This window comes from Aotus nancymaae, unplaced genomic scaffold (assembly GCF_030222135.1).
Source record: "Aotus nancymaae isolate 86718 unplaced genomic scaffold, 86718_ANA_hifiasm-v0.15.2.pri h1tg000003l, whole genome shotgun sequence".
Taxonomy (NCBI): domain Eukaryota; kingdom Metazoa; phylum Chordata; class Mammalia; order Primates; family Aotidae; genus Aotus; species Aotus nancymaae.
The window spans coordinates 17557943-17583409 of NW_026988414.1; the positions used below are offsets into that span (position 1 = coordinate 17557943).

At 51.9% G+C, this 25467-nt stretch overlaps 2 protein-coding genes across 3 annotated transcripts in view; both read left to right on the forward strand.

Annotated features, from left to right (window-relative positions):
* Nucleotides 1-17655, forward strand: part of AKNA (AT-hook transcription factor) — a 42966-nt gene extending 25311 nt beyond the window's left edge. Inside the window, exons 8-18 of one of the 2 annotated variants that reach the window (XM_064378638.1) lie at nucleotides 369-576; nucleotides 2162-2328; nucleotides 2430-2627; nucleotides 4093-4339; nucleotides 5245-5351; nucleotides 6365-6576; nucleotides 8383-8545; nucleotides 11780-11956; nucleotides 12599-12714; nucleotides 13633-13779; nucleotides 15980-17655. In XM_064378638.1, coding sequence (XP_064234708.1) covers nucleotides 369-576; nucleotides 2162-2328; nucleotides 2430-2627; nucleotides 4093-4339; nucleotides 5245-5351; nucleotides 6365-6576; nucleotides 8383-8545; nucleotides 11780-11956; nucleotides 12599-12714; nucleotides 13633-13779; nucleotides 15980-16191 — 1954 coding nt within the window. In that variant the 3' untranslated portion in view covers nucleotides 16192-17655. Of the gene's footprint in view, nucleotides 1-368; nucleotides 577-2161; nucleotides 2329-2429; nucleotides 2628-4092; nucleotides 4340-5244; nucleotides 5352-6364; nucleotides 6577-8382; nucleotides 8546-9329; nucleotides 9550-11779; nucleotides 11957-12598; nucleotides 12715-13632; nucleotides 13780-15979 lie in introns of those variants that run through there. The other variant, XM_064378640.1, reaches the window with a different exon arrangement.
* LOC135275188 (microtubule organization protein AKNA-like) lies at nucleotides 17129-23503 on the forward strand. Its single transcript, XM_064376658.1, has 4 exons — nucleotides 17129-17232; nucleotides 17564-17718; nucleotides 18005-18197; nucleotides 22311-23503. The coding sequence occupies exons 1-4, from the start codon at nucleotides 17129-17131 to the stop codon at nucleotides 22561-22563; spliced, it is 705 nt and encodes a 234-aa protein (XP_064232728.1). The 3' UTR covers nucleotides 22564-23503.
* Nucleotides 23504-25467: the final 1964 nt, after the last annotated feature.

Consider the following 25467-nt stretch of genomic DNA (forward strand, 5'->3'; position numbering starts at 1 on the left):
CATCCAAATGGTGGCACACTCAGAAGCTGAGATTTGAGTCCTTTGGACTCATGTGCTGAGAATACCCCTTGGCAATAAGAGCTGAAACCCTTGTTGGACCATGGGGAAACTGAGGCTAGAGGGGTGTGGGGTTTATCTAAGATCCCACAGCCCATGGATGGCAGAGGGGACTTGGACTGAGGCCTCCTGATTCCCAGTGGAACCTTCTTTCATCTTATTTATTTTGAGTTCTCACCATCATCTAAAGGCTGATACTAAATGGACCCCAAAGGGCCAACCCCTGGAGTTCCTGCTCTGACACTCTCTCCCAGACCTGCCTGATGGGGCTGCCATCTTGGGCTCCTGGCGCTGATGTTTCTGCATTCCAGGGAGCTGGAGGCAGAGATTTACCGTCTGGGAAGTTGCCTGGAAGAGCTGAAGGAACATATAGACCAGACCCAGCAAGAGCCTGAGCTGCCCCGGTCAGACTCAGCTCTGGACAGCTCCCCAGCCCTGCACTGCCCCCACCAGCCAACACACCTGCCAGCTTCTTCTGGACAAGCCCCTAAGCCAGCCATCAAGACCTCCCACTGTGAGGTACCTCTTTGCTCAACCATATTGGGCTGTTCCCTTGTGCATTCATTTCTTCATTAATTCATTTCTTCAGTACATATTGCATATTTATGAAATGTGTACCATATGCCAGGACCCATGACACATGGTGGGGACTCAGTGGGATGGAGGTGGCGGGGAAGGTGGCCTCTACCTTCAGAGTTTCTTGCAGAGTTGAACCAGTGACAGTGATTTAGTTATAATTATTACTTCGCTGAAGGAGAATTACGGGGTTCTGTGAGAGTAGTTAGCAGGAGTAACATGACTGAGTTTAAGAAGAAGGTCAGAGATACTTTCCCTGAAGAAGTCATGTTTAAAGGAGACCTAAGGCTAAGTAGGAATTACCAGAGACAGAAAGAGAAAAGCCATCCAACAGGGAAAACAGCCTGTGCAAAGGCCCTGTGGCTAGAGTATGGGAAGAGAAGGGAAAAATAGTCTGCGATGTGGCTGGAGAGGCAGGAGGGGGCCCCATGACGTAAGGTCTGGTGGGTCACATAGAGAGCGTGGTCTTAAACTCCGCTTGGTTTTCTGGCAGGGGATGACATAAGATGACTTGTGGGTAGGCCAGTCTGAGGCTGGGGAGGTGGCAGGGCAAATGGAGAAGCGCATGTGGATTTGAGAGAGGTTGGGAAGGTATGTTTGAGTGGACTTGGAGCGGCCGTGAGAGGGAAGGGAGACACGGATGGCTCCCACTTGTAGCTTGTAGTACTGCACAGATGATGGGGTGAAGCCTAGACAAGAGCCTGACATGAAAGGGACTTTGTAGGAGGCTCTCTGGCCCACACCACGACCCTTTGAGAGACAAGCACTATCTCTGTTTTGCAGACAAGCAAACTGAATGTATTGCGTTCACACAGATGACAGTGGTGGGGTCTCTATGCCTCTCAGCTCCTGTTGCCTGTGCTGCAAAGACTTGTCTGTTGGGGATGGAAGCAGGAAAGAGAGCCCAGCATGCTGGGTAGGGTGGGACTCTGGTAGGGCATCCCCGACAGCTGAGGTCTTACTGGCCGCGTGGTTTGGGGAAAATCTTATGCGGTGCTCTGCCCTAGAGGGTAGGAAGACTCTACCAGGCATCACTACATGCATGAATGGGGAGAAAACCTAGTACCTTATCTTGAGGGACCCTTGTGCTCTGCAGTGAAGGTATTGCAGGGGGCTGCGGTGGCTACGCGGGAATGGATGGGGGTCAGGAGCGTTGACTCTGGCAGGAAATCTAGGTTCAAATCTCAACTCTGCTCCTTGTTTCTGTTGACTCTGGGCAAATCATTTGAGCGCGAGTTACCTGTCTGTAAAATGGGTTGTAATAATTGTAGGTACTGGTGGTGCTGTTGTGATGTGATATCTGTATGGTGCTTGTCACATAGTAGGTGCTCAATTCATGGCAGCCAGTATGGAAGACCACACAGCCCAGTCTCCATAGTTTACACACACATGAAAGGGTGGTGGGCGTAGTGAGTCTAATGTGCTTCTTACTCTTCAGCCCCCAGCGTGAGCCTGGCAGGAGGTAGGTGCTTAAAAGTGGTGTTGAAGTATCTGCTGAATCTCTGTCCCTCCGTCTCTCTGACCCCAGCCTGCCACCACCACTGCTGCCGCCAGCACTGGCCCCTACCCATTGCATGTAAATGTGGAGGTGAGCTCTGGCAACAGTGAGGTGGAGGACAGGCCGCAGGACCCCCCGGCCCCGCTCAGGGACGAGGAGCTGCAGACGGAGCAAGTTCTCCATGGCCTTTTGGAGCGGTGAGTGCCACCTGGACCCGACTGTGGTGTCCGGCCAGCAGCTGGATCTTGGCGGTCCCCCACTGGGCAGAGGTCATGCCCCTCTGTGTGTTCTTCTGCAGGTACCTCAGTGTGAAGTCTCTCCCGGAAGCCATGAGGATGGAGGAGGAGGAAGAAGGGGAGGAAGAGGAAGAGGAGGAGGGAGGCGACTCCTTGGAAGTTGATGGGGTGGCTGCAGCTTCAGGGAAGGCAGAGGCCACCGGGGTCCTCCCAAGGCAGTGCCTGGTGCAGGCTGAGAAAAGTCATGGGGCTCCCCTGGAGTAAGTCGCTGAGCCTTTCCTGCAGAATGTCCAGTTCCACGCTAAAACCACAGGGGTGATCACTGTCAGCGTGAGTAAGGCAGCACTTCACAGTTTACACATGGCTTGCCCATCCTGCCTCTTTGTGGTGTGAAATGTTTACCACTGATAGCCCTTAAAGTGATTTTGGGTAGTGTGGGACATGATTTTCAGTAAGACAGATGCAGCTTTAAAGAACAGTATTCTCAGCTGGGTGCAGTGGCTCATGCCTGTAATCCCAGCACTGTGGGAAGCCAAGGCAGGTGCATCACTTCAGCCCAGGAGTTCAAGACTAGCCTGAGCAAAATGGCAAAACCTCATCTCTACAAAAAATACAAAAAGTAGCCAGGCATGGTGGTACACCCCTATAGTCCCAGCTCTTTGGGAGGCTGAAGTAGGTGGATCTCTTCAGCCCAGGAGGTGGAGATTGCAGTGAACTGAGATCGGGCCACTGCGCTCCAGCCTGGGTGACAGTGTGAGACCTCATCTCAAAAAGAATAAAAAAGAATATTATTCTCCTTTTCCATCTCTGACCTTCTAATGATACCAAGGAGAAAGTCTCAGTTAGTGCTGTGGTGTCTTTAATGCCTCTCTCGATCTTCTGTGGAAAAAGAGAGAGACAAGAGTGAAAGCATGCAAGCCGCCCTCATGCCTAGAACCTGTAGCAGGCAAATGAATCTGTGGAGTATATGATGATATTCAGGTTTCTTGTATTTATCCTCAGAGTTAGTTTCTATTTGTCACATGACACACTGATCTTCTGTTTTGGGTTTTTTGTTGTTTTTTTTTTTTTGGGATGGAATCTCGCTCTGTCACCCAGGCTGGAGTACAGTGGCGTGATCTCGGCTCACTGCAACCTCCACCTCCTGGGTTCAAGCAATTCTCCATCCTCAGCTTCGCGAGTCACTGGGATTATAGGTGCCTGCCACCATGCCCGGCTAATTTTTGTATTTTTAGTAGAGATGGGATTTCTCCATGTTGGTCAGGCTGGTCTTGAACTCCTTACCTCAGATCATCCACCTGCCTCGGCATCTCAGAGTGCTTACACATGAGCCACTGCACCCAGCTCTGATCTTCTGTTTTTAATAGTGATCTAAAATCTTTTGAGTGACTGGAAGTATATAGAAATGGCTGAAATAGGGAAGATGGTATGTGAACTCCTCAAGTCTGGGAAATGCTGCTTTAGCATTCCCTCTGTGGTGTATTGGGTGGGTTTTGTTGGCATCCACATTTTACAGTTGAGAAAAGTGAGGTTGAGAGAGGGGAAGTGCCTTGCCCTAGGACACACAGCTAGAAGGGTGGCAGAACCAGGCTGGGCAGCCAGGGGTGTCTGACTCTGGAGCTTGTGCCCTGGACTGCTCGGCTCCCAAGACAGGCCAACCCCCACGTCAGGACTGCCTGGCCTGCGGCAGAACTCAGGGATGATGCTCTTCTCTTCCCATGCCAGGGAGGCCACAGAGCAGATGGAATCTGTGAAGCCACCAGGTTTCCAGACATCCCTGGCCAGACACGGGCACATATCAGGCCTGGACAAGGCTGAAGCAGCCCCTCCAGGCCCTAGCATGCCACCCCACCCTCCGGGCACCAAGTCTGCAGCATCCCACCAAAGTAGTATGACCAGCCTGGAGGGAAGTGGCATTTCTGAGCGCCTTCCACAGAAGCCTTTGCACCAAGCCAGTGGGCCCCACCTGGAGGTAAGTCTCCCCGTGGGGGAATGGGCCCAGAGCCTCAACTTTCTGCCTCTGGGTCTTTCCTTGTGCTCTTCCTTCTTGGAATACCTGCTGCTCCTGTCCCTCCCTGCCAGGGCAACCCCACCTGACATGCAGGACTTATGGCCAATGCCACCCCCATCCTGTGGCTGTTCCAGAGCTCTTGTTCCTCCTCTGAGAGCTTGGAGCCTATTGCTTGTACTTCCCTGAGCCTGCTCATCACAGCTGAGGAGGCTAGTTCTATGCCCTTTAGAGCAGAGATCACTGCTGCAAGGTCACAGACCACGATGGAAATGTGACTGTCATAGAATAATGCATATATGTACATACATGTGCACGCATGCACAAATACACACACACACGCTTCTGTAGTCCTAATGAGCCCATGGTCAGGAATTTCTGCACTAGATGTGAACTCACTGAGGGCAGGCACCTGTGTTGCTGTTCGTGAAACCCAGTGGGTAGGACCTGTACATATTTGATGGTTTTGTTTTTCCAATGCCTTGAGCCTGAGCATTTTCACAGTCAGAGAAGACAACAGCATTCCAGGCCTAAGTCAGGAGGCACTGGAAATAAGGCTTCCTCCCTCTCCCCTTGCTAGTCCTTGTCCACAGCCATGTCTCTCCCAAGGGCTGTGGCTGCCACTCCTCAGGGAGGCAAGACTCGCTCAGGGTCCTCCTGGGGTGTGGAGGCCCTGCTGGTAGCCAGATTCTTGTGCTGGGGCCTGGGAGCCTGAGGGCCCTCACCCCTGGGCCTGGCTGCTGGGAGGTGGGCCAGCCTCCTTGGTGTGTGAGCCTCTGGGAGGTGAGGCCCAGGCCAGGATTTGGGAAGGGCTTCCCAGGCAGCCTTGGGTACCTTCTGCAGACATAAAGGGATACTGCCTCTTTCAGGAGCCCTGGATGGCATCCCCGGAGACAGACAGTGGCTTTGTGGGCTCAGAAACAAGCAGAGTCTCACCCCTCACACAGACTCCAGAGCACCGGCTCTCCCACATCAGGTATCCTGGGATCCTGCCATTGTCCCGTCAGTGCCACATACCAGGGACAGCCTGGGAATCACAGTGCCTGTGATGGCCTCGAATAAGAGGGGATGGTCTGGCCATTCATAGGGCCTCATTCATTCCCCCGACCATGATTTCTTGTTACCATGTTATTGACAGAGCTTCAGGGAGGGGAGTGACTAGTCCAGCCTCACACAGCCAGTTAGCGACAGACTGGGAAATTAATTTTTGTTGAGCAATTGAATGGATGAATGAATAAAAACTACAGGGAGGGCACTGTGAGGTAAACAGAAGATGAGGACAAAGGGTACTCAGGGTGGCTACGTGGAACCCAAAGGGAAGGGAGAAGGCAGAGGGGACAGGGGTGAAGGGCGGAGGGATGGAGCCTCCAAAGCTGGGTGCAGGCCCTTCAGGAGGCCCACATGGCAACCCAAGCGTACTTGAAAAGGAAGGATTAGAAGTCCTATTTTTTTCTCTTTGAGATGGAGTCTTATTCTGTCGCCAGGCTGGAGTGCAGTGGTGCAATCTCAGATCACTGCAACCTCTGCAACCTCCTCCTCCTGGTTCAAGTGATTCTCCTGCCTCAGCCTCACAAGTAGCTGGGACTACAGGCATGCACCACCACGCCCAGCTAATTTTTGTATTTTTAGTAGAGACAAGGTTTCACCATATTGGTCAGGATGGTCTCAATCTCCTGACCTCGTGATCTGCCCGCTTCAGCCTCCCAAAGTGCTGGGATTACAGGCATGAGCCACTGCACCCGGCCTCTCTCTATGTATCCTAAACATAAATTGAGCTTTGTTATTTTGCATATTGGGTTGGCCGGTGTACAGTTTATAAAGAAGTGGGCATCTAATATGTGTGTGTGTCCTTGGAAATAAGGTACCACTAGGGATGTGAAGGCGCAAAGGGTGGGAGCGCATTGGGTTAGCGAGTGGAGGGGCTCAGATGCCACCTGAGGATCTCGCTCTGTGTGACCTCCGTGTGTCCCTTCCTCCACGGTCCCCCAGAACAGCAGGGACATTAGCCCAGCCCTTCACCGCATCTGCGCCCAGGGATGGAGCCTCCTACCCCAAGGCCAGGGGTTCTCTGGTCCCCAGAAGAGCCACAGAGCCCAGCACACCCCGGAGCCAAGCGCAGAGGCACCTCTCCTGTCCAAGTGGGCCTCTCCGGCAGAGGGCACCCAACTGCAGCCTGGAGCGGGCATTGGCCACAGAGATGGGTGAGTGCAGGAGTCTGGCTTGGCCAGAACTGTGTGGATTGAAACATCAAACAGAACAACTTGCAGAACCCTTTAGGATATAACATATCAGCCAGGTCCATTGTACGGAAATTTGAAATTACAGATAAGGTGGGGAAAAGGGAACAAAAGAAAAAAAATACTGCTGACGTTTTGGTGTAGAACCTGTGAGCTAGCTGTTTTCTGTGCCGATGTAAATGTGTGTTTATTTACACACTGTTATGCACTGCGTGGCAACGTTTTGTTCAACAACAGACAGCATGTGCGACAGCCTCCCGAGTAGCTGGGACTACAGGCATGCACCACCACATCCAGCTAATTTTTGTATTTTTAGTAGAGACTGGGTTTCACTATGTTGGCCAGGATGGTCTTGAACTCCTGACCTCAGGTGATCCACCAGCCTCACCCTCTCAAAGCGCTGGGATTACAGACATGAGCCACTGCGCCCGGCCTGCATTGTACTTTTATAAATGACCCGCAGAGCAGCCCGGCCTTTAATTAAATTTTTTATTTGGAGATAATTGTAGATTCACATGCAGTTATAAGAAATAATACACAGAGATCCCATGTGCCTTTACTCAGTTTCCCCCAATGATAATATCTTGTAAAACTGTAGTACAATGTCATAGCCAGATGTTGACATTGACGCAGTGAAGATCCAGAATATCCCATCACCACAAGGAGCGTCATGCTGCCCTTTCACAGCACCCACTTCCCTCCTGCTTGCAGCCTGTCCTTAACCCCTGGTAACCACTAATCTGTCCTCCATTTCTATAATGTCATCATGTCAAGAATGTTTTATAAATAGAATCATACGCTATGTAACCTGGGATTACATAGTATCCCAGGGATTGGCTTTTCACTCAGCGTAATTCTCTGGAGATTTACCTAGATTATTCCATGTATCAATAGTTAGCTCCTTTATATATTGGTGAGTAGTATTCCAAGGATTTCATTGCTTTTATTTTTAATTTATTTATTGTTTTTAAGATGGGGTCTCACTCTGTCACCTAGGCTGCAGTGCAGTGGCGCCATGATGGCTCACCGCAGCCTTGACCTCCCCAGGACAAGTGATCCTCCCTTTTCAGTCTCTCAAGTAGCTGGGACCAAAGGGGAGTACCTCCACATCCAGCTAATTTTTTTTTTTTTTTTTTGTATAATTTTTTTTGCAGCAAAGATGGGGTCTTTCTATATTACCTAGGCTAGTCTCGAACTCCTGGGCTCAAGCAATCCTCCCGTCTCAGCCTCTCAGGGTGCTGGAATTACAGGCGTGAGCCACCGTATCTGGCCAGTTCATTGCTTTTAATGCATGGGCCAGATGAGTGGTTTTTAACCTTCAGTCACCCATCCCTCTGGGAGATTGGTTAAAAGTTATTAATGCTCTCCCCAGAAACATGCATGCATGGAAAAAGGTGACTATAATTTCAGAGGAGGTTCTGAAGCCAGCCCCAGAACAACATGGTAAGGTGATCAAATCTTGGGGACCCAAGTGAAGGAACAATTAATTCTTTGCAGGGGGAGTTCCTGAAGACTTGGATGGTGTCATGGTGGGTGGGAGGAGGGCTTCTGATTAGAAACAGCAGAGCAGGCCCAACTCAGCACCCCACACTCCCAGCAAAATTTAGATCTTCTGGTTTGGAGGTCAGTGTGGGTCATTGGCCTCATCAGGAGCTTCCTTTGTGACCTTGAACTGCCTCTTCGCTTCCCCCATCACTCCACCTGCACGAGTGTGAGCTTGGAAGTTCTCTCTGCTTAAACTCACTTTGGGTTCTCTCTCTGCCTTCCTAGTGGTTCCTGGCTCGGAGTTTGAGGGGCACAAACGGATTTCTGAACAGCTCCTTCCCAGCAAGACAATCAGCCCACCCTCAACCCCTGCCCCAGCCGCTGTCCCTCTGCCCCGTGGACCAACAGAGACCATCCCCAACTTCCCGCTCACCAGGGCAGAGCGAGAGTAAGTTAGACCCTTGGATCCTGGGGGTTCCAGCCCATCATACAGTTGGGAGTGTGATGTGATGTGTTAGAGGTGGAGATAGAGACCTGCCCAGCTCACACAGCTGCTGGTGGTGCGACCATGCGGACCCAGGTGTCCTGCCTCCCAGCTCCCGGTGGTTTCTGTGGGACCTCATTGATCTAGGCATCAAGGACACTTCTCCAGCCAGTGGAAACTGACCTAAAGAGTCACCTTTCTGGTGCTGAATCATCTCCCCTCTCTCCCTGTCATCTCCCTTCCAAGATAAGCCTATCCTTTCCAGGGGTGTCTTTTCTGCCACTTGCTCATTGATTGTATGAACCAAGAAGTTACTGCCTTCTGAGTTTTTCTTTTCTTTTTTGGTCCATGTGCATTTTTTCTACTGAGAAAGTTCCATTTCCTTGGTTGAACAGAAATGGTAAAATGGCTTGGTCGGCTCTCTCACACCTCCTCTTAGTTGCTTTTGGTCAATGATCACTCACATGTCCTTGCAGGAGGGGGTGTCTGTCTCGGGATGCCCTGGGGAGACTGCTTGGTGGTGACCCAGCCAAGACTGCTTTGGCCCGAACAGTCATGAGACTGTCATGTTGCCCACGTGCCAAGTTGTGTCCAGCTGCTGGCGTCTGGCTTCCTTGTCTGCCCCTGCAGCCTCCCCTGACATCAGTGGAGGAATTAGAGGCTTGTTTCTCTATGGTATGCCAGGCCTTGGGAATACAATAGTAGACAAGACTCTGTCCTAGGCCTCATAAGCCTTACCATCTTATAGGATGAACACACGAAGAAACAGTCAGTGGCACCCCCACTGTGATAAGTACCATGATGGCAGAGGACTAAAGGACTGTGGGAACACAGAGAAGGAGCATCTAGTCCAGTTAGAGGCTTCAGGGAGGGCTTCCTGGAGGAAGTGGTATCTCAGCGGACATCAGAAGGAAGAGAGGTAGAAGAGTATCTCCAGCAGAGGGAATGGCATGTCCAGAGGCCTAGAGGTGAGAGAGTGCCCATCACCTGTGAGGAGCTAAATGGTCAGCCAGATCCTCTAGTGTGGGGTGGGGGGGTGCTGAGCAGTAAAGGAAGAGAGGGGTAGGTAGGAGAGACCTGTGGGAGATCCTGCCTGAAGGCCATGGGTAAGAGGAGACGTTCACTGCATATTCCGTGAGGGCACAAAGGCTATGAGGACAGGGAAAGGGATTTTAAGCAGGGCAGTAGTGTGAGCAGGTTGATGTTTTAGAGTTCTCTGGCCACCAGCAGGGTGAGAACAGGCCGAGAATCTGCTGAGAAGGCTACCTCATCCAAGAGAGAGATGACAGGGCCTGGGTTCTCTAGGGAGGCCCCTGCAGAGGGAAGAAGGGATTCATTTGGGAAGAGATATTTTGGAAGTTGGGCCCATGAGACTTGGTAGCTGATTAACTTCAGGGGTGTTCAGGGAAGGAGCGGGTCCAGAGGGACTCAGATTTCTGTCTGGCCCGTCAGCTGGATGCTGATGCCATGTGCAGAGAGCGGGGAGTAAGTTTACCGAGAAAGATGAATTTTAAGTGCCAGCTGGCACTCAGTAAGAAACTAAAGAGTTAAATCAGGGAGACTAAGATACCCAAGTGACCTCATGCTCCAGCCTGGTAAGCCTTTTTTTTTTCTTTTTTGAGACAGAGTCTTGCTCTGTCACTGAGGCTGGAGTGCAGTGGCACGATCTCTGCTCAGTGCAACCTCTGCCTCCCAGGCTCAAGCGATTCTCCTGCCTCAGCCTCCCAAGTAGCTGTGATTACAGGTACATGCCACCACACCCGGCTAATTTTTGTATTTTTAGTAGAGATGGGGTTTCACCATGTTGGCCAGGCTGATCTTGAACTCCTGATCTCAAATGATCTGCCCACCTCAGCCTCCCAAAGTGCTGGGATTACAGGTGTGAGCCACCGCACTGAGCCTTTTTTTAGTGCCTTCTGACTGGGAGCCGGATCTCTCCCTTGCAGGGGTTAACTGGGGGCGGGGAGATGTCACTCTCTAGTAGCCACCGCCCACCCTTGCCCTCAGGGCTTTGTCTCAGAAACACCAACAGGCATCTCCCTGGGGATTGCCAAGGGAACCCACTGCCCTTGAACACACACACACTCAGTGCTGGGGCACAGCCAGGAAGAGGCCTCCACTCCTTCTGACACACTCATCTGAGCACTCATGTCTGCTGGAGGCAGCACCAGGAGACACTCACCCACAAGTCCAGGGGCCACCAGGCAAGAACGGCCCCAATGGGAATTCCCACCCCAGAAGCCAGACCAAGGGATAGATGTGGAACCTGCATCAGCCTGGAGGGTGGTCTTGCTGAGTTGAAGCTCTAATGCTGCTCCATGTTGAGGGGAAGGAGTCTTGTGGGGAGGGTGTCTGGGTAGGATTGTCTGCTGCAGTCCTAGCAATGCCCACAAAACGAGACCCTGGAGATGCAGGGACTGACTGGAGAGAAACGCAAACAGGATTTATCCCCTAAATGCTGGCGGCTGGAGGTAGGACCACTTTGGGAGTTTCACCAGGATTTACTACAGCCTTGCAGACAGCTTCCAGCCTGCTCTCAGTCAGCCCTTCTGGTACAGGTGGTGCTAGGAAGCATCGAGGTGCCTCCTTGTCCGCTCTCCATGCACAGCGCTTTACTCTGCTCCCTCTCAAAGCCCAGATCCTCTGCAGTACTGTTTCCTGAGTGCCCACAAGGTGCAGGGGCTCAGGGGTTATAAGACAGGAAGCCATTGCCTTCTTGCCTTCTGGCGGCTCACTGAGCGGGGAGACAGTAGACAAGCGTCTTCTGCTAGGTCTGGAGGGACGGGCTTGCACGGTGGTAGGGAGAGCAGCTGCGCCTGGACAGAGAGTGAAGGTTGGTGTTTCACAGCGAACTGTAGCTAGGGCCCTCTCTCTCCTGCGTCCTCATCTCCAGCTCAGGAATTTGTCACTGGTGTTTCTGGACAGCTATTTAGACCCTGTGTGTCATGAAGGGGAAACTTCAAGCAAAGGTTCTGTTCCGTTCACTGAATGCACAGGGACATGAACTCAGAAACGGTGTCAAATTGTATAGCAAGAAAAGTGTTACACAGGAAAGTTCTAGAATCATTTGGCAGCAGAGCTAGACCCTGTGCCTGCTGGGACGGGACAGAGGCTGCTGCATCCTGGTACCCTCTGGGGTGGCTGCAGCTCGGTTCCTCATGCCTCTGTTCTTTGTTTCTGTCTCCACTCCTACCCCAGCCAGGCCATCCGTGAGCTGCAAGAGGAGGTGTCCCGGCTCCGCCTGCGGCTGGAGGACAGCCTGCATCGGCCACCCCAGGGCAGCCCAACTCGCCCAGCGTTTGCCTTTGACCGCCCCGCCCGGACCCGCGGCCGGCCAGCAGACTCCCCAGCCACCTGGGGCTCCCATTATGGCAGGTGGGTGACCCCAAAACTCCCACCTCTGTGTCCTGGTGGCAGCCATGGAACGTGGTCTTGGCTGGCCTCTGGCTCTCCTGAGACATATGGACTCAGGCACTGTCACATCCCTCTCTCACTCATTCACTCATTCATTCATTCACTGTTCCATTTGTTCACTGTGGAGTATTTGATGCACAGAAGAATATATAAACCTCTGTGTTAACAATATAGAACAATGCAATGAATATCCCTGGGCCCACCACCCAGCCAAGGAGTTAGAATGTTGCCAGGATGCCTACCCTCTCGTCCACTAATTTGGTGTTGGTTCATTTATGACAATAACATAAAATCAGCTGGCTTCTTTTGAGTGTTTCTATGAGAGGGCACTCGATGAAGAGTTTTATGAACATTTTCTCATTAATCTTTTCATACCCCTCTGAGGTAATTGCTCTTATTATCCCCATTTGACAGATGGGGAGACTGAGGATCAGAGAGGCTCAAAGCCATATTCTGTGAGACTGACTTCAGAGTCTTTGGTTTTGACTTTTATACTCTTCCTTCCATTGTGTTAGAATAATTTCTCCAGGCTGAGCTTCTCACAAATCCCTTTAAAGGCCACACAAAACCTCTTCCAATGACATCTCTCTTTCCTTTTGCTAGTAAATCCACAGAGAGATTGTCCGGTGAGCCTAGAGGTGAAGAGCAGACAGTCTCCGCAGGAAGGCGGCGAGCCAGGTCTTCCTCAGTGCCTCGGGAGGTGCCCCGACTGTCCCTGAGTAAGTGACCGTCAGTGGTCAGGGACCACAGCAACAGCATTCAAGGAAACTTAGAGAAGGCTTTTTGTGCATCTGTTTAGGATATCATAGTACTGTGAAGCGCAATGCACTTCAATTTTTCTTAGACAGTGTTTCGCTCTTGTCATCCAGGCTGGAGTGCAATGGCACGATCTCGGCTCACTGCAACCTCCGCCTCCTGGGTTCAAGCGATTCTCCTGCCTTAGTCTCCCAAGTAGCTGGGATTACAGGCATGTGCCACCACACCTGGCTAATTTTTGCATTTTTAGTAGAGACGGGGTTTCTCCATGTTGGCCAGGCTGGTCTCGAACTCCTGATCTCAGGTGATCCGCCTGCCTTGGCCTCCCAAAGTGCTGGGATTACAGGTGTGAGCCACCGCGCCCCACCAGCACAGTGCACTTCTAATGTACGGCACACCTACTGTGTGCAGGGTGTCTGAAAGGGTTTGTAGCTGCCATCTTGCCTAACCTCCACTGCAAGATGGTCATATTATCCACATTTCACAGATAAGGATGCTGAAGCCCAGGGAGCGCAGGGGACGTGCTGAGGGATCTGGGCCCTGGAGTCAACAGCCAGGATCAGCCGAGCTCCCTCCACTTGTCCTTGGCCGAGTTGTTTACTTGCTCTGAGCAGTTAAAGGGACAGCTCACCATGTAGTTATAAAGTGTCCACCTCATGGGATTGCTGTGAAGGCGCCCGACACAGCACACACAGAGCGTCTAGACTAGCACTTGGCATGGGGGCAGGGTTCTGGAAATGTCAGCTGTTACTCCTAAGGGGCAGATTGGGGATTAAAACTCAGGCATCCGCCCCAGAGCCTGAAGTCATGATACACCCACTCCTTGAGATATATGACCCCCACCCCTTGCACCCTCTGATGCCCTACTTTTTCCACCCCAGGTTCAGACTCTGAGTTGCGCCCCCCGCCACTGTTCTCTGAGAAGAGCAGGACAACTGAGGACAGTCCATGGACAGCTCGGGACAGCAAGAGAGGAGGTGGCAGTGCTGGATGGTCAGACAGGGTCACCTTCCGAGGCCAATACACAGGTAGGTCAGGAGGGAGGGTCGGGATGGGTGCAGCCCCAGGCGGGAGCGGAGGTCTCCTCTGTTATGAGAAGCTTTTTCCATATGCCCAGTGGGTCATTCAAATATTTTCTTTCTGTTCCATGATATAAAAAGCAGCAGGGAGCATTGTGTTCATGAATCTCTGTGCATTTGTTCATTCATTCACTCATTCACTCATTCAGCAAACGCTTTCTGATGCCTCCCCTTCACCAGGGCCCGCGCTTGGTTCTGGGAAGCCTGTTCAGCTGGTCGATCCTGAATTAGTTTCTGATCACCCGCTCTTTCCCAGCTCAGAGCATAGGGGTGGACACTGACTTGGGTATACCATTTGCATATACCATTGGGTACACCTGGCTTCCTTCAGGTTCTCATTTCCAGAGGGCCCCTGTATGTCAGGAAGTAGGCACCTGGCGCAGAGTAAAGACTTGAGATGACACATGGTAGCATTTCAAGTGCTTAACATTAAATATATATATATAAATATATATATATATAAAAATATATATAAATATATATATATAAAAAATATATATATAAATATATATATATATAAAAATATATATATAAATATATATATATATATATATATATATATATATATATATATATGGGCCGGGTGTGGTGGCTCATGCCTGTAATCCCAGCACTTTGGGAGGCCGAGGCGGGAGGATCACCTGAGATCAGTAGTTCAAGACCAGCCTAGCCAATGTGGTGAAACCTCATCTCTACTGAAAATACAAAATAATTAGCTGGGTGTGGTGGCAGGTGCCTGTAATCCCAGCTACTTGGGAGGCTTAGGAACAAGAATTACTTGAACCTGTGAGGCAGAGGTTGCAGTGAGCTGCGATCGCACCACTGCACTCCAACCTGGGTGACAGTGGAACTCCATTTCAAAAATATATATATATATATATATATATATATATGGTTCTCACCTTCATGAATCTGACTGTGTAGCAGAGAAGATGATAGCCAATAGGTAATTATAGTAAAGGCAACGTCTCTCACCGACACCTTGCGGAGGAGGGAGGGCTGCTGACCTCAGATTCTGGGGACAAGGCAGGAGGGCAGAGGCACATCTCAGCTCCATGGAGCATAGTGAGGGAGTCAACAGAGGCCAAGGAGTTAGAAGCAAGAGTTACAGGAGCGCCTCCAAGCTCACCGGACAATCTCTCTGTGGATTTACTAGCAAAAGGAAAGAGAGATGATGTCATTGGATGAGGTTTTGCGCAGTCTTTAAAGGTGATCTCAACCCTTAAAGGTGAGCTCAACCTGGAGAAGTGCTTCTAACACAATGAGAGGAAGACAGTATGCAAGTCAAAACCAACGACTCTGAAGTCAGTCTCACAGACAGTGGCTCTGAGCCTCTCTGACCCTCAGTTTCCACATCTGTTGCGTGGGGAAAATAATAGCAATGACCTTCGGTGCCACATACAGAAAGCCAGAACAGCACAGGAGGGAAACGAGATGATGAGACCTCTCCACTGTGGCGTCAGGTGTCACATAGAAGGCCTTATTTAAAACTCAGGGATGGATAGGCAGGAGATGGTGGGGCTGGGTGAGGAGGCCACAGTCCATCCAGCTTTCTCACATCAAGTGCTTTACATCTGCCAGGCACTGGGCGGAGCACGACGTGGATACGGCCCCATTCAGTCCTCCCTACAAGCCTGTGAAATGGGCGCTACGTTTATCCACACGTTACGGCCACTCAGAGCACGGGGGCGAAAACGCCACTGACCCCATGCCCGAGCCATTAGATCCAAACCAGCAAGTTGGGTTGTGGGGAACAGCATCACTTGTTAATTTCTTAGTGTTGCTTTGCTTATCATTTCTTCCTGGCCTGCCTTCCAATCCTGACTTAGCCTGGGTGTGTTGGTTGCTGCTGGATGTCAGCTGGTTCTAGGATCTGAGATGAAACAGAATAGGCGTCTGGAAAAAGTTTACAATAAACAAACACAAAAATGTGCAGTGACGTATATGTGTATATGTATGTCAGTCATACTTATATATGTACACATTTTACACATGTGTGTATGCACGCTCACATGTGCACACATGAGACAGACGCAGAGACTATTAAAAGCATTTGGAGGAAGAGGAGAAAGATCATTATTCCAGAATCCTCCTCGATTTTGCGTCCATCCAGAGGGCTGATACTGACAGTTCTGGTTCCCTTCCCCAGGCCAGGAATACCACGTTCTGTCCCCTAAGGCGGTCCCAAAAGGCAATGGCACAGTCTCCTGTCCCCACTGCCGGCCCATCAGGACTCAGAATGCAGGTAAGGAATGGTACCTGGAAAGCTGTCCCGGGCAGCCGCGACTGCAGCTTCTTGCCCTCAGGGGAGTGCGTACGGGACCAGACCTGGCGTGCCCTGAACTCAGCGGTGGGTTATAGGGACAGACCAGGGAACAGAATTTTTCTGGGTGTCCTGTCATCTCATCTGCTTCTCCAGGTGCTGCTGCCTGAAGCCACCTCCTTGATTTAACGAGTTCCTGAAGGGTCCTGATAGATGGGCTCCAGGCAGCAGGGGACCTGGCAGCAGTGATTATGTCTTATTCTCCCCTCCATCCTCCCTTCACCCCTCATACTTTCCCCCAAGCCCACAGGGAGGAGTGGCTGGATATGCCCAAGCGATCAGAGAATTCAGGCAATGGCTTCTAGTCCCAGTTCTGCCACTGACTTGCTGTGTGACCTTAGGCCAGTTCCTTGACTTCTCTGTGCCTTGGCCACCACATCTCTAATGAAAGGATTGGAAGAAATGGTTTCTAGGCCTTTGCAAGCAATGGTGATGATAATGACTGATGATAACGAGCTGCTGTTTATTAAGTCCCTCTGTATAGAGGGTATCATGTTAAGGGTTTTGCATACATTAATCCTCACAGTTCTGTGAAGTAAGTACTGCAGTACTATTATATCCATGTTATAGGCAAGGACACCAAGGCTCAGAGAGATTAAGTAACTTGCCCAACAGCACACAGCTTACAAGTGGTGGTGGAAACAAGATTTGAACCCAGGTCTTTGGGTCTCCAGAGCCCCACCTCTTCACCACTATGCCCTACCTGTGCTAGCATTAGAGTTCTGCATTCATTTATTCATTCCTTCAGTACCCACCCCGATGGAGCCCTGGGCCCTGTCCCCCAGGAACACAAGGCAGAGTGGCCAGAGCTGGGATAGGGGAGCACGAGCAGGGCTGCGGGGTGCCTGACTCTGCCTGGCGGGGTGGGAGGCCTTCCCAGAGGGAGTGATGGTTGAGCTGAGGCATGAAAGAGAAACAGAGCAGCCCTGAAACTCACCCAGGTGTGGCATTGGGGATTTGTGTGGGAAGAGAACAATGGTGCCCACTCTCCTCTGCTCCCTTAGGCCTCTATCAACATCCCCGGTTCCCCTGGGGACTGTTCTGGGTCACTGCCATGTGGAGAATGGGTCTGTCTACCTGTGGGTAGGGGGAAATGGAGGTGGGCTGCATTTGGGAGAGCCCAGGCTTAGGATCTAAGGACCACTGCTTCCCAGCTCTGAGACCTTGGCAAATTACTTGATGTCTTAGAGCCTCAGTTTCCCCATCTGTAAAGTTGGCGGGGAGGATGAAGACAGTAGCTAGCCCAGTGTCTTGTAGGATTTGATAAAATAATGAGAGGGCCTGGCTCTTCAAATGCTTGCTTTCACTGTCATGGTTGTTGTCAATATCGCCCAGATGGAGGCAGCCTGTCCCCTCCGCAGTGGACCTGGGGAGAGCGCAGTGCTGCAGAAGGCCGATCTGATGATTTAGACGTAATCCTCTCCTGACATCTCTTCCTCCTCTTCCAGGCGGTGCTGCCACAGGGGACCCACTGGGACCACCTTCTGCTGATACCCTTCAGTGTCCCCTGTGTGGTCGAGTTGGGTCTCCCCCAGAGGGAGATGGTCCAGGCTCAGCCACCTCTGGTAGGGACAAACGCTTCATTTCTTCTCTTAGCCAGACCCTCAGCTCTCCTTGACCAGGGTTTGGGGACCTGGGTGAGTTTAGCTGGGGTGGCTGCTCTCCCCGTCTGGGACAGAACAATCGGGGCGGAGGATTTGTTCCCCAAAGAGAGGCCTCCCTAGCATGGAGTCTCACAGGGGAGGGCCTGTCCGACTCTCACGTGGGAAGGGCTGGGTGGACCCTCCATCTTTGGCCGCATCTGGCCAAGTGGTCAGACTCTGTCTCTCTCTGTTCTTCCCTCCCTGGTAGGGGCAGAGAAGGCCACCACGAGGAGGAAAGCACCGTCAACTCCCAGCCCCAAGCAGAGGAGCAAGCAGGCGGGGTCGTCGCCACGCCCGCCCCCTGGACTATGGTATCTGGCGGCTGCGCCCCCAGCACCGGCCCCTCCGGCCTTTGCCTACATCTCCTCGGTTCCCGTCATGCCTTATCCACCAGCCGCTGTGTAAGAGCCTTTCATTCTGACCTTCCCAGCCTCTTTGTATAGCTCACTGAATATGTTAGCATTCAGACCTGTGTGGGGCGGCTGAGATGCAGTGCACTCCTCCTGTGTTTTATTCCTGCGTGGATAATATGCAGCAGGAGCCCACCACTTGCATGGTCACTCAACAAACCCAAGTACCAAGGAGAGTGCTTAGCCTTGGAACCCAGCAGTGAAGGGAACTAGGAAGAGGGAGGGCTCTGCCTTCTGGGAGCTGCTAACTTTGTGGAGACTGAGAATCCTAACCATCTTCCCTTTTCCTTGTGGGTTTTCTCAGCAAGTAAGTGATGACCACTGTTGTTTTTTAAATAGACTTTATTTTTAAGAACAGCTTTGATTTATAAGGAAATTGAGCAGATAGTCTAGAGAGATTCCCACACACCTCCTCACTCCTGCGCAGTTTCCTCTGTTGTTAACATCTTACCTCCGGCACATTGGCTACATTAGTGAAGCAATATTCATACATTATTGGAAACTGAAGTCCATGGTTTATTCAGGCCTCCTCCGTTTTCCTCCAAAGTCCTTTCTCTATTCCAGGATCCCACCCACGATCCCATGTGGTGTGTGATTGTCATGCCTCGTTAGGCTTCTCTCGGCCATGACAGTTTATCACACGTTCCTTATTTTTGATGACCTGGACAGCTTTGAGGAGTTCTGGTCGGGTATATTGTAGGACTTTTTGCATAGATTCTGGACGTAACGTCAGTCAAGCCAGGAGAGGCAGGGAAGCCAAGACGGAAGTGGCCTGAGTTTGGAGCTGGCCAGAGCGACTTTGGAGTCCCATCTGCCCCCCAGTAGCACTGTGGCCCTGGCAAAATTACTTCCTCTCCAAGCCTCAACTTCCCCATCTGTTAAATGGGGGAAGAATCTGAACCGTGTATTTAATTCTGTGTGTGAGGATTGAATGTGGCACAGGGCATGAACCAGATGAGATGTATGTGGAGTTTGTGGTGCCGGGTGAGCATGTGCTCACTGCTGAGCATACAGTAGCTTTGCCATCCCAGAGAATATTGCTATCGCTCAGCCTGGTCACTAATAGGAAGAAAAAGGAATAAAATTGGGTTCAACATGATAGGATTGTGCAGGGGACCAAAGCCCAGACCCCGGGAGTAGGAAACCTGTCTTCTTGTCTCAGCTGTCAGTAGCTGCTTCTCTGCCTGCTTCCCCTGCTGTGAAATGGGTCGATTGGGACTGACGCCTTCAGTGCCTGTGTTGCCAGAAGCCTGTGCATGTAGGCAGTGAGGGCCTGAGTCACGGGGAGGGCTGGTGCTGGGTGGGAGAGGGCTGGTGCTGGGTGGAGCAGGGGCCCCAGGTGCCATCCAGCCCTGTCCTCTATTCGGGGACCAGGCCTATAAATGTGCTTTAAAAATTTTTTTATTTATGTATAATTTCTGAGATAGGGTCTTGATTTGTCGCCCAGGCTGGAGTGCAGTGGTGCCATCTCGGCTCACTGCAACCTCTGCCTCCTGGATTCAAGCTATTCTCATGCCTCAGCCTCTTGAGTAGCTGGGACTACAGGAATGCACCACCACACTCAGCTAATTTTTTTGGTATTGTTGGTAGAGAAGGGGTTTTGCCATGTTGGCCAGGCTGATCTTGACCGCCTGGCCTCAGGTGATCTGCCTGCCTCGGTCTCCCAAAGAGCTGGGATTACAAGGCGTGAGCCATCGCGCCCAGTCTGTAAATGTGCTTTCCTGCTGCCCTCTCAGCTGAGTCTGAGCGAGTACTTAAGGGATCTTCTGTCCAGCAATGTTGAGAACCCGTACCACATGCTCAGACCTCCAGCAGACATGGGGGAGAACGCCTGCCCACGTTCCGACTCATTGGGCGGGAAAGGTTTTGCCTGGAATTCACCATGGAGTCTTTACTTCTCCCGAGGCCCCGTTTCACATTCTTCCAGGCTCTGGCCTGTAGGCAGAACTAACCAGGTTGCTGTTTCCAAGTTAGAATGGGTGGGTTATACCTATGCCTCAGTTTCCTCCTCTGCAAAATGGGTTGTGTTGAGGATTGAATGAATTAATGCATGGAAAGCCCATAGTACATAGAAGTTGGCCAATGACAATGGTGCTTCTTATGCTGCTAGAATGTGGGCTGGTAGCATCCTGAAGTTTCTCCAGCTGCTGGTCAGCAAGACTGAGCGGGCTCCGTGGCTGAGGCCAGTGCAGTTTGGAAAGTGGAGTGGGCCTGTGCTGCCCCCTGCTGGGCAGCCACCGCATAGCCACTGCAGACAAGGCTTTCCAGCCCAGAGGGACTTTTTCAATGTCTGCCCTAGGGAGAGTTTTGGGTAACTTTCAGGCCAAGCTGGTCATCAAATTAATAGAGCACTTACCATGGCCAGGAAGTGCCAGGCTTTTTACCTGAATTTTCCACGGGCTCTGAGCTGAGAGGTTGCTAACAGTGGTTGTTTTAGGTGGGAAAACAGAGGCCTTGCAAAGTGACTTAGCTTGTCCAGAGTCACGTGGCTAGCCTAGCAGAATGACTGGGATTTGGGGCGGGCCGCCAGGGCCTGAGCTGCTAAGGCTGGCATGTTCTTCTGCCTCCTGACTCACTTAGCATCCCTGAGCTCCACTTTGCTCATCTGTAAAATAAAGATAAAGGCACCAGCTGGTACATGGGTACCTGGACTAGGCTCTGGGTTTAACTGTTGGAGGAACTGCCAGACTTCTCCACAGCGGCTGCACCATTTACATTCCGACCAGCAGTGCTGAGGGTTCCAGTTTCTCCATGCCCTTGTCAACACTGGTCGCTATCTGTCCTTTTTGATTTTAGCCAACTTAGGGGGTGTGGAGTGGTTTCACTTTGCATTTCCTGCTGGCTGATGATGCGCATCTTTTCACGTATGTATCGTTCGTTTGAATGTCTCCTTTGGAGGAATGTCTGGATCATCTGTTGTTACACACTGTACAGTAGTGTAAGTTAGAAAGTGGGCGCTCAGGAGTAAAGCCAGACTTCACAGTGTGCCAAGTGAGATGCCAATGAGTGACTCCGCGAAGGCCTCCTAAACTTATGCTTCTTTATCTCCTTCCCCCACCGCACACACTTTATTCAACAATGCGGAGGCCACACCCCCTCTTCCCACTGCCGGTTTCCTGGAACCCTAAACTTAGTGACCCTGATAGATACCATTGTCACTTCTTAGGGAAATCCGTGCTTCATCTCAATAGGCTTGTCAGCCCATTCCTGCAGCACTTTAAAACAGCACCCGGCCGGGTGCGGTGGCTCATGCCTGTAATCCCAGCACTTTGGGAGGCCGAGGCGGGTGGATCATGAGGTCAAGAGATCGAGACCATCCTGGTCAACATGGTGAAACCCCATCTCTACTAAAAATACGAAAAATTTGCTGGGCATGGTGGCGCGTGCCTGTAATCCCAGCTACTCGGGAGGCTGAGGCAGGAGAATTGCCTGAACCCAGGAGGCGGAGGTTGCGGTGAGCCGAGATCGCACCATTGCACTCCAGCCTGGGTAACAAGAGCGAAACTCCGTCTCAAAAAAAAACAGCACCCCACATTCCTGTAGGACTGGGCTGGGAAGGATGCCCTTCCCCCCACTTCCCAGGATACCTGGGGCCAGACCCTCCCGCTCCTGCAGAATTCCTATTGTTACTGTTACTGCCTTTCTCCAGCACCCCATGCTTGGCAAATGGAACCCGCAGATATTCTCCAATGAGGGGGCTTTGCTGTCAAGCCTGGGGTGATCCTGGGCTTCCCAAGATCCGGCTCCAAGAAGGTTGCAGGAGTCCATGTTTTCCTGTCCCACTGTAACCCCAGAGCCTGGCACACTGGCTGGCAGGTACTAGATGGGCAGTCAGTCACTGTGAGATGAACAGGTAGATTGAACTTCCTGTCCTTGAACACTTGTTCTGGGTCAGGCACTGTGTTGTTATCTTCCTTCATCTTTCCAAGAAATCCCTCAATGTGTGCCCATTATTCCCATTTTAGAGGTAGAGAAGTTGAGACCCAGAGAGTAGGGCCCAGCAGCCCAGCTGGGATACAGAAGGGGGTTGACCCCACACGCAGTGCTCCTCGGCTTGTCCCTAGCCTCCCCGTGTGTAATGAGCCCACTCGCTTCTCCCCACAGGTACTATGCGCCCGCAGGACCTACCTCAGCCCAACCAGCCGCCGAGTGGCCCCCCACAGCCTCTTCCCCACCAGCCCGGGGGCACCGGCACTCCATCCAGCTCGACCTGGGTGACCTGGAGGAGCTCAACAAGGCCCTGAGGCGGGCCGTGCAGGCTGCCGAGAGCGTCCGCTCCACCACCAGGCAGATGAGCCGCTCGCTGTCGGCCGACCTGCGCCAGGTTCACAGCCTGCGGGGCTCCTGCCTCTTCTGACTTCACTGGGGGCCCAGAGACAGATGAGTGGGTGGGTGGGCAGGTGGCCGCCAGGCCAGGAGTGGGCTGGAGCTGCTGAGGCCCGGAAGGCCCGCATAATTTCTCACCAGGAGAGTATCCCTCCAGCACAGACCCCGCCTGCTCAGTCCCTGTGCTTTCTGAGTGGAGGGGGTGTCAGCTCGATCACCAAGAGAAGTGACTTTCCAGGAGCGCCTGTCCCTCACAGAGGTGCTGTGAGCGAGGCCCACTTACGTCCAGGCAGAGCCTCTGGCAGTCTCTCCTGGTCCTGCACGTGTCCACCTCCAGCTAATAATAGGCATTTTATATACAGATGGACAGATATTTTTTTAAACTGGGGAGTTTTCCTGATCTTGGGTCCTCCTTAGGAGGCCAGACAAGAAAGGAAAGGCGTATGGTTTCTGGAGCACACCTGTCCCCCATGTGACCAGTCACTCTGGGGCAAGCACCTCTGGGAAGGGCACAGCTGGAGACCTTTCTCCTAGTGACTGGCAGTCAGCGGGGCATTTTAGGATGTCAGAGCCCCAGGCTGACATGCGTCCAGCTTCTTCATGGCAGCAGAGGCCTTTCCCGCAGGCCTGCTGGGATGGAGGCAAGCTACAAAGCACCCAGGACACCGTCCACTGTGGTCCCTCTCAGTACCTCATGCAAGGTCCCCAGCTTCTCCTAGGATCCCCGTGTCATTTATCAGTGGCCAGCTACCTGCCGGGCCCGGGCTGGAGCACGGTCTGTGGCCATAAGGTCAGGCCACCTCCCGCACCCCCACCCCGTGGCAGTGCATACCTCTGCATTTCTGGAATGTGTGTGCATCAATGATGTTTGTATATTTGAGGCATTTAAAAATCTATTTTCGTTACAAGGGCAAATGAAGAATGAATATTGATCTTAAAAAAAAAGAAAAGAAGACAAAAAAATACCCAGAGCCATGTGTGTCTGTGGTGTGTGTCATTAACTTTGCCTTCTAGGCTGGGTGTGGTGGCTCACGCCTGTAATCCCAGCACTTTGGGAGGCTGGGGTGGGAAGATCACAAGGTCAAGAGTTTGAGACCAGCCTGACCAACATGGTGAAACCCTGTCTCTACTAAAAATACAAAAATTAGCCTGGCATGGTGGCGTGCGCCTATGGTCCCAGCTACTCGGGAGGCTGAAGCAGGAGAATCATTTGAACCCAGAAGCAGAGGTTGCAGTGAGCTGAGATCAGGCCACTGCACTCCAGCCTGGGTGACAGAGTGAGACTCCATCTCAAAAAAACAACAACAACAACAAAAAAAACTTTTGCCTTCTAAAGTCAAGTTGATGTGGTGGAAGATTTGATGCCCAGCCCCTCTTTCCTGGGAGACCTGTTGGGTGTCTGCCTGCCTCCCTCTGGTGGCTTCTGTTTCTCCAGTTTTTCCCATCTGCGTATCTAAGAATCATAAACCTTTCAAGTGCAGAGGGCTTTGAGGTAGGGCTGCCTAGCCAAGTCCCTTTTGACTGAGGCCAGAGATGTTGATGAGGCTCACGTCAGGTTGGTGTCTACAAGAGCGTGGACCTTGACTCTCTCCAGTGCTCCTTTCAGTAGCGAACAGCAGCTGCCATTTAGGGAGCACCTGCTAGCCCCTGATCCCTGTGCTAAGCGCTGGGCCTGTCCTGCTTCACACAGCCCACATGCTAGCCCTCAAGACCCCTCCTATGCCCCCCCTTTTACTGATGAGGAGAGTGAGGTTCCACTGGGCCATCTGCCCAGACTGGCTCGGGAGAGAGCCTGGGTTTGAACTCACATTGGTCTGACTCCAAAGTCCACATTCTTTGTAATGTGTGTTTTTTGCTTCCTGTACCCCCATGATTCTTTTTCTCCTCACCTCCTGCTTCTTCTTTACGTGGCTTTTCCTTCCACCTTCTCCACTAGCTTCTCCCTGTCCTGCCCACCACCACTCATTTCTGTTTCTTTTTTCAGCAGATCCTTCTCAGTAGAGTTGAAAATGGTGTCTCACTGAAGGTAACACTGAAATGGAAAAGACTGGGTAGTTTATTTTTTAAAAAGAGGTTTAATTGACTCACAGTTCCACAGGCTTCACAGGAAGCATGGCTGGGAGACCTCAGGAAACTTACAATCATGGTGGAAGCAAGTCCCTTCTTCACCAGGCAGCAGGAGAGAGGGATTGAGAGAGAGGGGGCCTGAAGTGGGAGGTGCTACACACTTTTAAGCAACCAGATCTCATGAGAAACAGCACTCGGGATGATGCTAAACCATTAGAAACCACCCCCATGTTCTTGTAGGTTCTAAGCCTTCAGTTCCAGGCCATTCTGGGGCTCCAGAGGCTGTTTTATCCACTTGCCTTCTGAGGACATCAGCACGGCGTCCCTAGCCTCCGTGTTGTGGACACAGCAGTGGTTCCGGTGCTGAGCAAAGGGTGCTGGAGTCTTGGACCTGTGGAGCTTGGCTGTTGGGACAGGAGGTACAAAGGGGGAGTGGTGCCTGAGGACACGGGACTGGACCCCTGGGTGTCAGGGCTTTGGGCTCATGGTCCTGTCACCCTGGGTGGCATAGGCAGCTGCACATGCAGAATTGCTCCAACAACTCAACCCAACTTTTCTGCCACTGGAAGGGTGCTGCTTCCCTCATGTAACAAGAGGCTGTCAATCGTGAGCCCCGAGGTCTGGGTGAGGCCAGCCCTTCGTGGCTTGTGTCACTGAGTGGGTCGTGCCTCGGGCTTGGCTCCACCTCAGGGCTCCACATTTGCAAGATGTCAGCTGATTTCCAGGGACTAGCCTCACGCTTAAGTGTTGCCTCCATCTTCTGGGCCTCCCAGGTGGACATCCTGAGGACACCTCCCTGGAGACACCCAGCCCGTCTGGCCTGAGCCCCAAGTCCTCTCCATCACTCCAACCCTTCCCTGCCCTGCCC

Bases quoted from the DNA above. Each gene is read 5' to 3' on its own strand.
- LOC135275188 (XM_064376658.1), top strand. From the start codon at position 17,129: ATGGTGCCCACTCTCCTCTGCTCCCTTAGGCCTCTATCAACATCCCCG. The intron at 17,233-17,563 runs GTGGGTAGGGGG...CTGATGATTTAG, and splicing joins GAGAATGGGTCTGTCTACCT to ACGTAATCCTCTCCTGACAT. The intron at 17,719-18,004 runs GTAGGGACAAAC...CCTCCCTGGTAG, and splicing joins TCCAGGCTCAGCCACCTCTG to GGGCAGAGAAGGCCACCACG.